General features: G+C 42.5%; 1 protein-coding gene across 1 annotated transcript in view; it reads left to right on the top strand.

The window, feature by feature from the left end:
- Window positions 1–2,014: 2,014 nt before the first annotated feature.
- Window positions 2,015–15,159, top strand: part of LOC111981689 (sarcoplasmic/endoplasmic reticulum calcium ATPase 1) — a 28,925-nt gene continuing 15,780 nt past the window's right edge. The window contains 10 exon segments of the mRNA XM_024013093.2: window positions 2,015–2,032; window positions 2,034–2,133; window positions 3,480–3,497; window positions 6,893–6,975; window positions 9,800–9,904; window positions 10,290–10,428; window positions 12,996–13,076; window positions 13,580–13,665; window positions 13,927–14,082; window positions 14,921–15,062. Coding sequence (XP_023868861.1) covers window positions 2,015–2,032; window positions 2,034–2,133; window positions 3,480–3,497; window positions 6,893–6,975; window positions 9,800–9,904; window positions 10,290–10,428; window positions 12,996–13,076; window positions 13,580–13,665; window positions 13,927–14,082; window positions 14,921–15,062 — 928 coding nt within the window.

Here is a 15,159-nt window from a genome sequence, read left to right as displayed (position 1 = left end):
TTGCTATCAAATAAACGTCTGAATCCAACTTTTGTCTTAACCGCACCATATTCCTGCTGTGTAAACAGCAGGGTTGGGGCCAATTCAGAATTTTATTCAATTCAAACAATGAATTTGAACTCAATTTGAATTGATCACACCTACAGGAAGCAGGATTTGAATTAAATTTGAATTGAAGGAAGAAGAATTTCATTCAAACCAATTCAACTGAGACATGAAACATGAAAGTATCATTCATTTGACAAATCTTTTATCAAAAGGATATGCCACCTATTAATGCAAAAAAAGACATATTTCTAATATTAATTTGAACTTTGATTATAATTTAAAGACGTCAAACAGTATTATTCTTTGTCACAAGATGTTCCCTTCCATACTGCGGTGTTTGATTTAATGCATTCTGGGGTTTTTCCCACCAGATATTTGAAAAACATGAAGGGAATTATGAATGATTATAGACAACCCACAACACGATCTTGGAATATTTCCAGACCACTATAATTAAAAAATAATAATTCAATACCACATTCAATTAGTTTTAGCCTATTTTTTTTTAGATATTTCAATTTGAATGAGTTTTTTATGGTGTAGAATGCCCTGCGTGCTTTCTCTCTCAGTTCATTCTCCGCCTCATTTAGGTGTCCAATTGAGCTTATTTTTAAGCCTGAGTAATTGTAGTGTGTGCAATACTCTATAAACTTTGGTCTAATTCCCTGAGATCTGGATATTCTCTGGAAAATCTGCTCTAGCAGGTCCAGGCTCTGCTAGAGGCCATGTGCTGTGGGTGACAGCAAGCACAAGTAATCTGCGAAGAGCAGGCATTTAACCTCTTAATTGTGGAGACTAACACCAAGGACTGAGGATTTTTCTAGAATAGTGTCCAATTCATTGATGTAAATATTGAAGAGCGTGGGGCTGAGATTGAAACCCTTGCAAAGGCCCTGTCCCTGGTTAAAAGAATTAATGTTTTCTCTTGCAATTTTGATGCTGCACCTGTTTCCCCACCTAAATGCCATATTATTGTGCCATTTGATTTAATTATGTCATACGTTTTGCCCCTAAAAATACTTTTGGAAGTCAATAAAGCGAGCATACACTTTGGTCTTATTGTGGTGGACATGTATTCTATCAGGATGTTTAGGGTGGAAATTGATCGGTTGTGCGATGTTTTGGTATAAATTAAATTAGTTTTTTACTCAAGATATTGTGCTTATTAAGGAAGTTTAAACTCTCTAGTCTCTGTCCCCTCTCTCTCTCTTTATCTCTATCTGCCTCTCTCTGTGTCCCCTCTCTCTCGTCCCCCATCTCTCTCTATCTGCCTCTCTCTCTGTCCCCCCCCCTCTCTTTATCGTCTGCCTCTCTCTCTGTACCCCCTCTCTCTCTCTATCTACCTCTCTCTCTGTACCCCCCCCCCCCTTTGTCCTATCTGCCACACTGGCGACCCATCATTCAATGCCCCCTACCTCTCATTCAAAGCACCCCTGCCTCTATCTCCCCTCCCTGTTCTACTGACCATGCTCGATCCAAAAACATATCTTATTTTCAGTTGACGGCAGACAGCGACCCCCTCTGCAGTTGGTGCCAATTCTTTCACCTGACCCCCCCCCCCCCCCATAGGACCCTCCGGCCCACCCACCTTTGCTCCCCTCAGCCAATGCGGTGCAGGCGCATGGTGAGAGAGCACCAATCGCACCACTTTGTGTCTGTATAAAACTTTTAGAGCCTGTGCCAGGTTGCACTTTCTGTCAGTCCAGGGCTCAGTTTGCCGGAGAGGTGGAGCGAGAGAGTTGTGAGAGAGAGAGAGGGAAGAAACGAAGAGAAGGTAAGGGTGTGAGACATTTATCCAATCCCACTTTATAAAGTGGTGTGGTAACAAATATTCTCTGGTGTAAAACCTCATAACTGGAGAACTACCTACTACCTACTGCACCAAGCCACGCATTACCGGATAGACGTGTCCTAAACGTGTCTTTGTTTTGTTCTCTTCTTCTGAAGCGTCTCCTGTTTGGTGAGGATGGAGAATGCACACGCAAAAGAGCCCGGAAGAGGTCGTGTCATACTTTGGTGTCGACCAGACCACCGGCCTCACACCAGAACAGTTCAAGAAGAACCTGGCCAGATATGGTCACAATGGTGAGAAAGAGAGACTGAGATGGATGGATGGATGGATTGATGGAAAAGGATAGAGAAACCAAGGGATGGACAGAGGGACATGGAGGTGGATAAGAGGAGGGATAGGGCTTGTTGGAAAGATGATGGTGAGGAGGAGAAAGAGGAGGAGAAAAAGGAGGATGATCTGGTTGGGTGTAGAGGTTCAGACCCAAAATGGGGTTCATTGGTCCTAAATGCTGTGGAAAGGATGAATGCGATGGAGGGACAGACAGACATACATACATACAGACAGTAACAGGTGTTCCACTAGCTTGGACAATAGTTAGTCTTTGTTTTGGTTATGAAGAGGGGAAGGTCGGATGTTGACTCTTTGTGATTGGCTGTTGGCTGGCTGGCTGACTGACACATTGGCGCGCGGCAACCAAAATGGTTCACGTGACCTTGTGATGGTGCGGCAGATGCCATTTGAAGGTCAGCGGCACCAAAGGATGCTTGGGTAGTGTAGTTTGTGATCAGTCCAGTACAGGCTCTCTATTGTGGTTGGTTGGATTCCAGAAGTTCATGACGACTTCTACTTGCATAACTGTTGTATCAGTCCTTTTAGTTTAGTGTATTTGCAGTTAGCACACTTAATAATAGCATTGAGTGGCTAAGCATCAGACTTGATATACTGAGGCAAAAGTAAAGTTACGAGGCTTACGATAATATTTTTTTACAAAAATGTTTCTTCTTGGTCATCCATGCTTAAATCATGATATGAAGCATTGGTATAGTCATTATCTCATCCAGCCAATAAAAAGCAACGACAGACTCAAGGCTAACCAATCAGAGGTCAGTGAGAAGGACAGCGGTTTGCTATGGCTACTGTAGGGCCGACCTGGGACAAACCAAGGCCCTAACACTTGTTTGCAAATGTTTGCTAAAGAAAACCACTTAGTTTGACCCTTTAGAAATAAAGTAGAATCACAGTTGTGCAATACCAGTTCTTCGGATTGTTCACGTTTTTGTTGTTTGCATAATTTGAAGATTTTAAATGAGTTCAGAGAGATTTCAGTCCTGACGTAAGTTATCAATCAAAAGGTGGATGACATGAGCTAAGTAAAGGTTTTTAGCTAATTACTTACAGGCATTTGTATCAAGTGCAAAAGTTTGCACCTGTATTTTGAATGACCTGATCTGACCGTTAAACCGGTGGAAACAAAGGCTTAGTAAATCTGGTCCTTTACGTTTAATGACAGTGTATAATTAGCATTTCTGCTATCAAAGTTAGAGGTAGTAGGCCTAATGCTGATCTCAATTAGCAATGTTAGTAGCAAATAGCAATGCTATGATAATAATCTCCCGTCCCTTGCTTTCCCCTTTTACAGAGCTGCCAGCTGAGATTGGTGAGTTCCCAACGTTATCTTTGCCCCTCACACACCTGTCTGTGGTCGGTCTGCACACACACTCCTATTTCTGTCCCAATGTCCAGGAGGTTACACATCCCATCAGTCACACTACCTCTTTATTTCTTGCCACCATCTCACACACATACACACCTGTTGTTCTGCTTCCTGCCTGGGATGATGGACTTCCTGTCAGTCGTGCCATCGTGACATCTGTCATCACAAACCCTCCAGACATTCCGATTCGCCCATTTATCTCTGTATACGCCCCCTCTAGGGTTTAAAATCATTGGATTGGTTGGTGTAGAGRAGCCATATTTCTTATCCAATCCGATGCTTGACAGGGAGTGGCCACACACTTCAGAGAGAAGGAAGGGCAGGATGTGAATGGGATTGCTCTTCTTGTCAAACTTGTCATAACCCTGAAAGAAGAGGATCTTCCTATGCACAGATCTGTGTCCTTACTTACCCATCCCATCTGTCACACAAAACCTCAAAAACCCAGAAGTAAAAACTTAAGTTGGGTTATTACTAGTTAACACAGTCACAAAGTCATAAACCCCACCTATTTCTACAATTTCTCTTCTAAAAATCTGATTTTAAACCAGAGGCGGCCGGTAGCACCTCAATTGGGGAAAATCGCCTCATAGTGATGGCTGGAACAGAATAAATGGAATGGTATTGAACACATCAAGCACACGGTTTCCATGTTTTTGATACCATTTCATTCACTCCGTTCCAGCCATTATTATGAGCCTTCCTCCCCTCAGCAGCCTCCTGTGTTTTAAACCTAACCCTAAACGTAACATTAATCTTAACCACACTTCTAACTTTATGCCTAATCCTGATACATTTTTATTATTTAGGTGTTCAATTTATTGTAGAATGTCCCAATTTTTGGGGTGCACTCATATATACATTTTCTTATTATATCAGCAATTTTTTTGTGTGTTAAAATAAGGGAACGTATATGTGCCTAATTTGCATAAATACACTGGGTGTATTTGCATATATTACACATTAACATATATATATATWTTTTATTTATTTCACCTTTATTTAACCAGGTAGGCAAGTTGAGAACAAGTTCTCATTTACAATTGCGACCTGGCCAAGATAAAGCAAAGCAGTACGACACATACAACAACACAGAGTTACATATAGGGGAGAGACAGGGCTGCAACAACCAAACACCTGCGCTGTCTAGACTGCCTCATTAATTACATATTTTGTTGTTGTTGTTTTTTGTTGTATTTTTCACCCCTTTTTTTCGTGGTATCCAATTGGTAGTAGTTACAGTCTTGTCTCATCGCTCATCGAGCCATGCGTCCTCCGAAACACAACCCAACCAAGCCGCACTGCTTCTTGACACAATGCCCATCCAACCCGGAAGCCAGCCGCACCAATGTGTCGGAGGAAACACCGTACACCTGGCAACCGTGTCAGCGTGCACTTCGCCCGGCCCGCCACAGGAGTCGCTAGTGCARGATGTGACAGGAACATCCCTGCCGGCCAAACCCTCCCTAACCCGGATGACGCTGGGCCAATTATGCGCCGCCCCATGGGCCTCCCGGTCGTGGCCGGCTGCGACAGAGCCTGGACTCGAACCCAGAATCTCTAGTGGCACAGCTAGCACTTAGACCACTTAGACCACTGCGCCACTCGGGAGGCCCCTTCATTAATTACTTGTTGTTGTCACTTTATTTTGCATAAATCAACAAGTGTATCAATAGCAGGATACCCTTGGATTATAAATCAACACGCTTGGCTCTAGATTACACCTACTTGTTTGCGAGACCAGACATACACTACATGATCAAAAGTATGTAGACACCTGCTCGTTGAACATCTCATGCCAAAATCATGGGCATTAATATGGAGTTGGTCCCTTCTTTGCTGCCAGAACAGCCTTCACTCTTCTGGGAAGACTTTCCACTAGATGGTGGAACATTGCTGCGGGGACTTGCTTCCATTCAGCCACAAGAGTTAGTGAGGTTGTGCACTGATGTTGGGCGATTAGGCCTGGCTCGCAGTGGGTGTTCCAATTCATCCCAAAGGTGTTTGATGGGGTTGAGGTCAGGGCTCTGTGCAGGTCAGTCAAGGTCTTCCACATCAATCTCGACAAACCATTTCTGTATGGACCTCACTTTGTGCAAAGGGGCATTATCATGCTGAAACAGGAAAAGGCCTTCCCCAAACTGTTGCCACAAAGTTGGAAGCACAGAATCGTCTAAAATGTCATTGTATGCTGTAGAGTTAAGGATTCCCTTCATTGGAACTAAGGGGACCGAACCATGAAAAACAGCCCCAGACTATTATTCTTCCTCCACCAAACTTTACAGTTGGGATTATGCATTTGGGTAAGTAGCATTCTCCTGGTATCCGCCAAAGCCAGATTCGTCAGTTGGACTGTCAGATGGTGAAGCGTGACTCATCACTCCAGAGAATGCGTTTCCATGGCTCCAGAGTCCAATGGCGGCGAGCTTTACACCACTCCAGTCGACTCTTGGCTTTGGCATGGGGATCTTACGCTTGATGATAGCTTTGTCAAGAGTGTGCAAAAGCTGTCATCAAGGCAAACGGGTGAAGAATCTCAAATATAAAATAGATTTAGATTTGATTTGTTTTTGCTTACTACATGATTTCATATGTGTTATTTCATAGTTTGGATGTCTTCACTATTATTATACAATGCAGAAAATAGTAAAAATAAAGAAAAACCCTGGAATGAGTAGGTGTGTCCAATCTTTTGACTGGTACTGTAAGTGTCGAGACGAAGCTTTAGCGTTCTTATAGATTCAACGGAACGCCAATGTATCTGCGGTCATAACGGGGGGAAAAAAGACAGGCACAAGCAAGACTATGAAAGAATCGCAGGAGTAAAATGAAAACAATCAATCGAGTGAGATTTAAGTGAAAAGGTTTTGCGCCCCTCATACGGAGGGGCTGAAAAAGACAGATCCTCAGGTGGTCGGTCGGGCATGCACGTTGCTAGGGAACATTTCTGTTGGTTTCCACATTGCATGATGTTGGCAAGTGTCTTGAAGAGTGCACTCCTCTTTAGGTCTGATTTGTCTGCATGTGTAACCACACAAAACAATCGTGAGATAGTAGTATTGCGATTTCATTTGGCAGTTTTTTTTATTGTTGTTTTGTGCTAATATACTCCTACCAACACACACAGATCCACACACACACATACTGAAATTATTCTCATTCCCCCCTCTCTATCTGCCTCTCTCTCTCTATCTGCCTCTCTCTCTCTCTATCTGCCTCTCTCTCTCTCTCTCTCTCTCTGCCTCTCTCTATCTGCCCCCCTTCTCTATCTGCCTCTCTCTCTCTCTCTCTCTCTCTGCCTCTCTCTATCTGCCTCTCTCTCTCTCTCTCTCTCTCAGGTAAGACCATCTGGGAGTTGGTCGTAGAGCAGTTTGAGGATCTGTTGGTCAGAATCCTGCTGCTGGCTGCCTGCATCTCTTTTGTAAGTAGACAAAATGTTGTCACTGATTTTGACCGACTATGGCGTATAGATATTGCTATGGGTTACAGGCGAAAGATTGCAGGGTAATGACACAAGACAAGGTAAAGACATGACCTCCTAGTCGCTAGATTCATTGCTGCGTTAGAATGGGGAATGACTTTAGATGTTCTGTTCCTAGCTTCATTGGTATAAGACAAAGTGATGTCATCTGGTCTGCTCCTCAATGATTGGTGTAATTAGAGCAAGGGGAAGATATTCATGTATTGATAATACCTATTGAGTCTTCTCAGATCTCCACAAGTGGGGTAGGGTCATTACAGGTCGATAGGTTTGGACGTTTGTATGTGTTTGTTGGTGTTAGCACCTGTAAGGTCACTGTGAAGTCACTTCCCGTCAATTTCCTCCTTCCACGTCCTCTCCTTACCCCAGCGCAGGATGGGTAAATGTTTCAGCGTAGCAGCTGTGTGTGGTGGCAGAGGCCCTGAGAGGACACTGACAGCTAACACACACACAAGGTTACATACCTGCACAATGAAAGACACATACTGTACACACACAGGTCAATTATGCTTTGCGTACACACACACAGAACACATGCTGTGACCCGTCAGGTTATATTTCATATGGATTGATGTCCTCCCGCTCTCCCTCCCTCGCTTACTCACTCACTCACGCACACACTCGCTCACTCACTCTAGGAATCCCTCCCCCATCCCTCTCTCTCACTATTTAATTTCACTGTTGTCTCCCCTCCACCCTCCTGTCTCACTCTCTCTTTTCAAATCTGTTTTGGGGTAGGGGGGTGACACAATGTTTAACCCCCCCAACCCTTTACACTCTGTCCCTGTCCAGCTGTCATTATGGCCTTAGAAAGAATGGTGTGTGTGTGTGTGCGATGTACTGTGTGTGTGCGTGGTGTGTGTGTGTGTGCGAGGGCGCGAGGGGAGAGAGAGCGTGTTATTTTAAGAGAGTCTCAAGCCAGGCCGAGAAAATGTATCCTTCCACAAAGGTCAGGGATGAAAGGAACGAAGGATTGCCGGCGAGAGAGAGATAGTATTGCACAATGGCATTGTTTGTTGCAAAGACAAACAAACAGATGATAGGTACATACAGTATATGGTTGAGGAAGACACTGTAATGATAGTAATATGTCATTAATAAATGCATAATATATAGTTAATATACTGTATAAATATATAAATGCATTGGCAATATCAGTGTAATGTTTTTCATGTACTTTCAAATGAGGTTTTATTGGAATGGTACGGTTCAATGGTAGTATGGTACGTGTGAGTAGGCTACAATGGATTTCAATGCAGTGTATTTTAGAATAGAGAAGACATATGATATAGAGATCTTAAAAGAGAGGGAATAAGAGAATAAATGGATAGAGAAGAAAATAAAGAAACAAACAACCAAAAAAGAAAGAAAGAAAGCGAGAGAGAGAAAGAAAGAAAGAAAGTAAGAAAAAGAAAGAAAGAAATGGAAAAGAGGATGGAAGAATGAAATCTTTGCACTAAGGAACAACAGAGTAGAGAAGGGAGAGACYGAAGATGGTAAAAGAGGATGGTTTGGGCAAAGGAATAAGGAATAAAGGATAATGGATGGATGTATACAATAATGGAGGGATGGAGGGATATCTCTCTTTCTCTGTGAGTTAGATTGCTTCTTACTCTGCTTCAGTGGACCAGAACTGATCTGTGTCCATGTCAACACAGCCCCTTTCCTAAACAGACCAGTGACAACAACTCGTTACACTCACGTACNGTGCGTGCGTGTATGTGTGTGACAAGAGGGCGCGAGGGGAGAGAGGCCGCGTTATTTTAAGAAAGTCTCAAGCCAGGCCGAGAAACTGTATCCTACCACAAAGGTCAGGGATGAAAGGAACGAAGGATTGCCGGCGAGAGAGAGATAGTATTGCACAATGGCATTGATTGTTACGAAGACAAACAAACCGATAGATGATAGGTACATAACAGTATATGGTTGAGGAAGACACTGTAATGATTATATTATGCATTTATGAATGACATATTATTAAGTGAATATACTGTTTAAATATATAAACGCATTGGCAATATTGTTGTAATGTTTTTCATGTACTTTCAAATGAACTTTTGTTTGGAATGGAAGGGTTCTATGATAGTATGGTACGTGTGAGGAGGCTACAATGGATTTCAATGCAGTATCTTTTAGAATAGAGAAGACAGAGAGGATGAATGATATAGAGATCTTAAAAGAGAGGGAATAAGAGAATACATGGATAGAAATAAGAAAAGAAAGAAAGAAACAAGCAAGCAAAAGAAAGAAAGAAAGAAGGAAAGAAAGAGAGAGAGAGAAAGAGGATGGAAGAATGAAATCTTTGCACTAAGGAACAACAGAGTAGAGAAGGGAGAGGTAATGGAAGAAGGTAAAAGAGGATGGTTTGGACAAAGGAATAGGGAATAAAGAATAATGGATGGCTGTATACAATAATGGAGGGATATCTGTCTCTCTCTGTGGGTTAGATTGCTTCTCACTCTGCTTCAGTGGATCAGAACTGATCTGTGTACATGTCAACACAGCCCCTTTCCTAAACAGACCAGTGACAACAACTCGTTACATTCACATACACGCAAGCGCATACACACACGTGAAGAAACACACACACAAAAACTCCCTCTATCACACATGCACATGTGCACGGACACGCAGACAAAAAAAGCCTGGCATAGAGTGGAAAAAAAGTGTTTCTGATATAGGTGCATACTGTCAAGTGTCATATAAATGCATTCCATTATCAATAAACATAAATTCTCTCTCTCCCTCTATCTCTCGCTTTCAGGTGCTGGCCTTGTTTGAGGAAGGTGAGGAAACAGTCACAGCCTTTGTGGAACCCTTAGTCATCCTCCTCATTCTCATTGCTAATGCCATCGTTGGAGTCTGGCAGGTCAGTTAGTGGAAACACACACACACACACATAATACATCACATGCATTAGTTTACCCGCCCAGGGTCAGAATGTGTTAACCGCGGGGTGGGGGGAGGGGTGTTATAGGGGGAAATGCAGCAGCCCCCAATCCCACAGTAAAAATACAGAGGGACGATCGGGTTACCTGCAAGCCACAAGCAGTCAGGTCCATATTGGCGCTTGTGGTGGTCATTTGGAAACTATGCACAAGGATTCACACATAGGGGGTTATGGGACGAGCTAGCGGGGGGGGGGGTTGACGGGTGTAGGGGGTGGGCATATTGGCATAAGTCAGGCTTTACAGACGGGAGGTCAGGAGGAATAGGAGGAACTGATGTTCTGTGGGGTTATTGTTGCCCTGTAGGAGCGCAATGCAGAGAGCGCCATCGAGGCTCTGAAGGAGTATGAACCTGAGATGGGGAAGGTTTACCGGTCGGACAGGAAGAACGTCCAGATGATCAAGGCCAGGGAGATTGTCCCTGGAGATGTGGTGGAGGTGTCCGGTAAGATTCAGATCTGTGCCCAAGGGCAACTTCTACCCCAGCCGGCCCAAGAGTTGTAGGCCCAGTTCCAAGTCGACCCTTAGCCCCAATACCCACAAGCCACTAAAAATGAATGTAGATCTGATGTAATCGAGAGAAAATCTACCTGGCCTATCAGAGATGAAGGTATGGAGATTAAAGCATATAGCCCTTTTTACAACAACTTTTATCACAAATTCTACAATTTGTCACAAAATATGTCAAAGTGCTTGAATCTGTCAAATCCTCTCAGATGGACATCACATCTTTAGGGTTTGCTATTATCCCCGCCCCCAAAAATAAATAAATAAATCAACAAACAAACAAGGCCTAATACCCATAGTGAATATTGTCAGTCTACTGGTTGACAGACACATCGCAAAGGGCACTCTATTCACTTTAAAGCTATAGGGCTCTGGTCAAAAGTAGTGCACTATGTACTGTAGGCCCCAGGACCCCTGAGGGTACTTGGCTTATCCACAGAGTGTACTTGAGAAGACTCATGACACCATAGGGCTACTGGTAAAATGCACATGAGGGGGTACTTCAGGGGTACTCAGGACAGAGAAAAATTCAGTTGGTGGTACAGTAACTGAAAAAGGTTGGGAACCACTGACGCAGGATATAGGGTGATATTTGGGATGTATACCAGCGGCTGGTCCTGGGTCAGATTGGTTTATCCCTCTAATGGTTAAGGTTAGGTTTAGGGTTGCCTAATCTGATCCAAGTATAGATACAAGGACAGATTTGACTAATAAGGGCGCATTTTAATGTTTAATGCGTCTTATTCATTTGCAGGCACAATTTCCAAATTTAGCAGGTGATCTAAGAACAAACACTATAATTAATGCATTATATTTATATTTGACATTTTAGTCATTTTACAGATGCTCTTATCCAAAGAGTCTTACAGTAGTGAGTGCATACATGTTTTCTTTCGAACCCACAACCCTGGCGTTGCAAGTGCCATGCTCTACCAACTGAGCCACACGGGACCTGCACCAATGTACTAGATGTGTGGCTTGGACATGTGAACGAGTGTGCGCGTGTGTATTTGAGAGGGTAAGAAAGAGAGAGAGAGGGGGATAGAGTGTATGACAATGACTAAGTGTCATTGTGTGAAGAAGGGAGGGAGGGTGGCTGCCCTTGTGTCCTTGAGACAGTGGGTCCTTTTAAGGCAATCAGAGGGTAAGAGAGAGGGAGGTATAGAGAGAACGAGAGAGAAAGTTAAATACATTGTATATACTGTAATTGACAGTAAAACAGTGTAACCATCATCCACACATTTTGTTGTTTATTTATTAGCCATTTTTATTTTTTATAATCCTATTTTTATTTAATAAAAATAAAAAATTGACCGAAGATTCCACAATACAACAGCAGTAATGTTGTACCTGTATACATGATTAGATGTACTGTTATTATTACTACTGAAATTAACTGTATTTCATTATCCTCATTTCATTGTACTGAAATGCTGTACCACTATACTGCTTTGGCAATATCTACAAATTGTATTTCATGCCAATAAAGCAATCTGAATTTGATGTTGAATTTGAGAGAGCGATAACGTGTGTGCTTACTACTCACACATGTCTATCTATCTCACTCTCTTAACACCCTCTCTCTCTCTCTCTCTCTCTCCCTCTCCCATACACCTGTTCGCTCCATATCGCCCTCTGTCTTTCTCTCCCTCTCGTTGTGTCTGTCTGTGGGGTCAGCTTTCAGTGTTGCTATTCATCCACAGTTCTAAGACTAGTCAGTCACGTCAGGCTCTCTCTCACTCTCATTATTGGCTCTCTCTCTCACTCTCATTATTGGCTCTCTCTCTCACTCTCTTTATTGGCTCTCTCTCTCACTCTCTTTATTGGCTCTCTCTCTCTCTCTTTATTGGCATGTACTTTCAATTCATTGGGTCTTTATTGGCATGGGAAGCAATGTTTTACATTGTGTATGTCACTTGCTTTGGCAATCACAAATAAACAGTTCAAGTGAAACACGCAAAAGTTTAAATGTTATATTATTAACTATGTACAGTGTTGTTACAACGAGTAAATAGTACAAATATTTTCCGAATAGGTAATATAATTGTATTTTTGTTTGGTTATAATGTGGTTGGACCAGACTGTCTGAGTGCTGTCCTGAGGCTTTGTTGMGTTGGTAGTGGTTAATAAACTTAGCCTCGAGAGTCAAGACTAGTTGGATGATGGGATTTTTCTCCATGATCAATTCTCTCTCTCTCCTTCTCTCTTTCACACCCTCTCTCTCTCTACTTTGCCATACTGAAGAGTCAAGATGTCAAATGGTGATATTTTGACAGTGTTAAAAAGCAGTGCGTTGGACAGAATACACTGTAAAAAGTCAGACTAAGCACAATGTTAACCAGGGAAAACCTTGATTGTGATAAAGACTGTGAATTCCAATGTGGTAATTATGTTTGAACATACGTGAAATGAACTCTGACGTGGAGTTGAGTTTGTGTGTATATGCATGAAGTTGAGACAGCTACTTGGAGCTGAAATTGTGTATGTTTGTTCTTTCTTTCCCAGTTGGTGACAAAGTCCCCGCTGACATCAGACTCGTCAAAATAAACTCTACTACTCTGCGGGTTGACCAGTCCATCCTCACTGGTGAGTGATATTATCAACTCAGTCTGTGAGTCTTAACCCTCTTTACAAGACCACAATGGAAATAAACGAGGGCTGACAGAGTTTTAATCAGTTAACTCGAGTTCACTTTTTGTCATTTTAGTGCACTCTTTTTCCCCCCCGCATTGTCTGAAAGCATTGAAAATACACTGAAAACATCCAAAATACATAACATATACAGCTGAAATCTACAATGCCATGTAAAAACAAGTTGACATTGAGGTTCAGTACAGTCAATTTGGCCAAAATAAAATAAACCTATTTGGCGAACCATTATTTTAGACAAAATCAAGACGTCAATATTCTTGCAATGTTTTTTTTATGAAAAAATGTAAAATTARATTTGGAATTTGCAATAAAATCCTGAGAGTTAACTTGATTAAATGTTTTTCTTTTTTTGACAGCCTTATTATAAATACATGTAAAACGTTTTTGTTGTAAAACTCTCTCACTCTATCTGCCTCTCTGTCTCTCACCTCGCTCAGGTGAGTCTGTCAGTGTGATCAAGCACACCGATGCCGTCCCAGACATGAGAGCTGTCAACCAGGACAAGAAGAACATGCTTTTCTCTGTGAGGGACTCTCCTATATATTTATCCATCTATCTATCTTTCTATTCCTCCATCTCGGAATCTTTCCATCAATCTAACTGTCATTTTCCACACTCCTGCACTCTTCTACTCTCTATCTCCTCCACCCTTACAACCATTCATTGACTGCTCCCTCTTTTTCCCCTCTCACTCTTTCCACTATCTCCTTCTCCCCTCTCTCTTTCTGTCTCTCCTTCTCCCACCTCTCTCCCTCCCTTTCCCTCCCTCTGTATGTCCCTCAAGGGCACCAACATCGCTTCAGGCAAGGCTATCGGCYTAGCCGTGGCAACTGGTGTCTCTACAGAGATTGGGAAGATCCGCGACCAGATGGCTGCGACAGAGCAGGAGAAGACCCCCCTGCAGGCCAAACTGGACGAGTTCGGAGAGCAGCTCTCCAAGGTGAGACAGACAGCTACTACTATACTACTACTACACTGCTACTACACCACTACTACTGCTGCTACACTACTAATACTACTACTACACTGCTACTACACTACTACTACTGCTGCTACACTACTAATACTATTACTATACTACCACTACACTGCAACTACACCACTACTACTACTGCTTCTACACTACTACTATTACTAKTACACTGCTACTACTGCTGCTACACTCTACTACTACACTACTACTGCTGCTATACTACACTACTACTAGACTGCTACTACTGCTGCTACACTACTACTACTACTACTACTACACTACTACTACACTGCTACTATTGCTGCTACACTACTACTACTACTACTACTACTGCTGCTACACTACTACTACTACTCCACTACTATTAATACACTACTACTACTACTACTACTACAGCTGCTACACTACTACTACTGCTGCTACACTACTACTACTACTACTACTACTACAGCTACACTACTACTACTACTACAATTCTACTACACTACACTACTTTAGTTGTTGCAACTTGACAAGATGAGTTTCCCCACGGCCTTAAAATGGTCAAGAAGCCAATTTTTGCCCGTTTTGATTTGATACATCTTAAAGAGATAGTTCACCCAAATTACAAAATGACAGTGGGATTCGTGCCACAAACGGTAAAACGTAAGCATTTGGAAACAGTGACAGGGAAATAAAACCAAGTCATACCTTGTCCATAGACTTAGAATGTAAGGAAACCAATAGTGCAATGATGACAATTGTATTATATATATTTTTAAACCAGGCTTTATCTGACAACCTGCGGTTGTCTATTCCATAACAGGTCATCTCCCTGATCTGTGTTGCCGTGTGGATGATCAACATTGGCCATTTCAACGACCCTGTCCATGGAGGCTCCTGGATCCGTGGGGCTGTCTACTACTTCAAGATCGCTGTGGCCCTGGCTGTGGCTGCCATTCCTGAGGGTGAGCAACTGATACTGGACTAGCACTAATCTAATCTAAAAAGTCTAGATGGGTCAAAGTAAAGTGGACAAAAGTCAATCAACCAATCACCCTCAAG

The sequence above is a fragment of the Salvelinus sp. IW2-2015 genome, linkage group LG20, assembly GCF_002910315.2.
Source record: "Salvelinus sp. IW2-2015 linkage group LG20, ASM291031v2, whole genome shotgun sequence".
Taxonomy (NCBI): domain Eukaryota; kingdom Metazoa; phylum Chordata; class Actinopteri; order Salmoniformes; family Salmonidae; genus Salvelinus; species Salvelinus sp. IW2-2015.
Note: the sequence above shows the minus strand (reverse complement) of the source record. Positions and strands in the feature narration are given on the sequence as shown.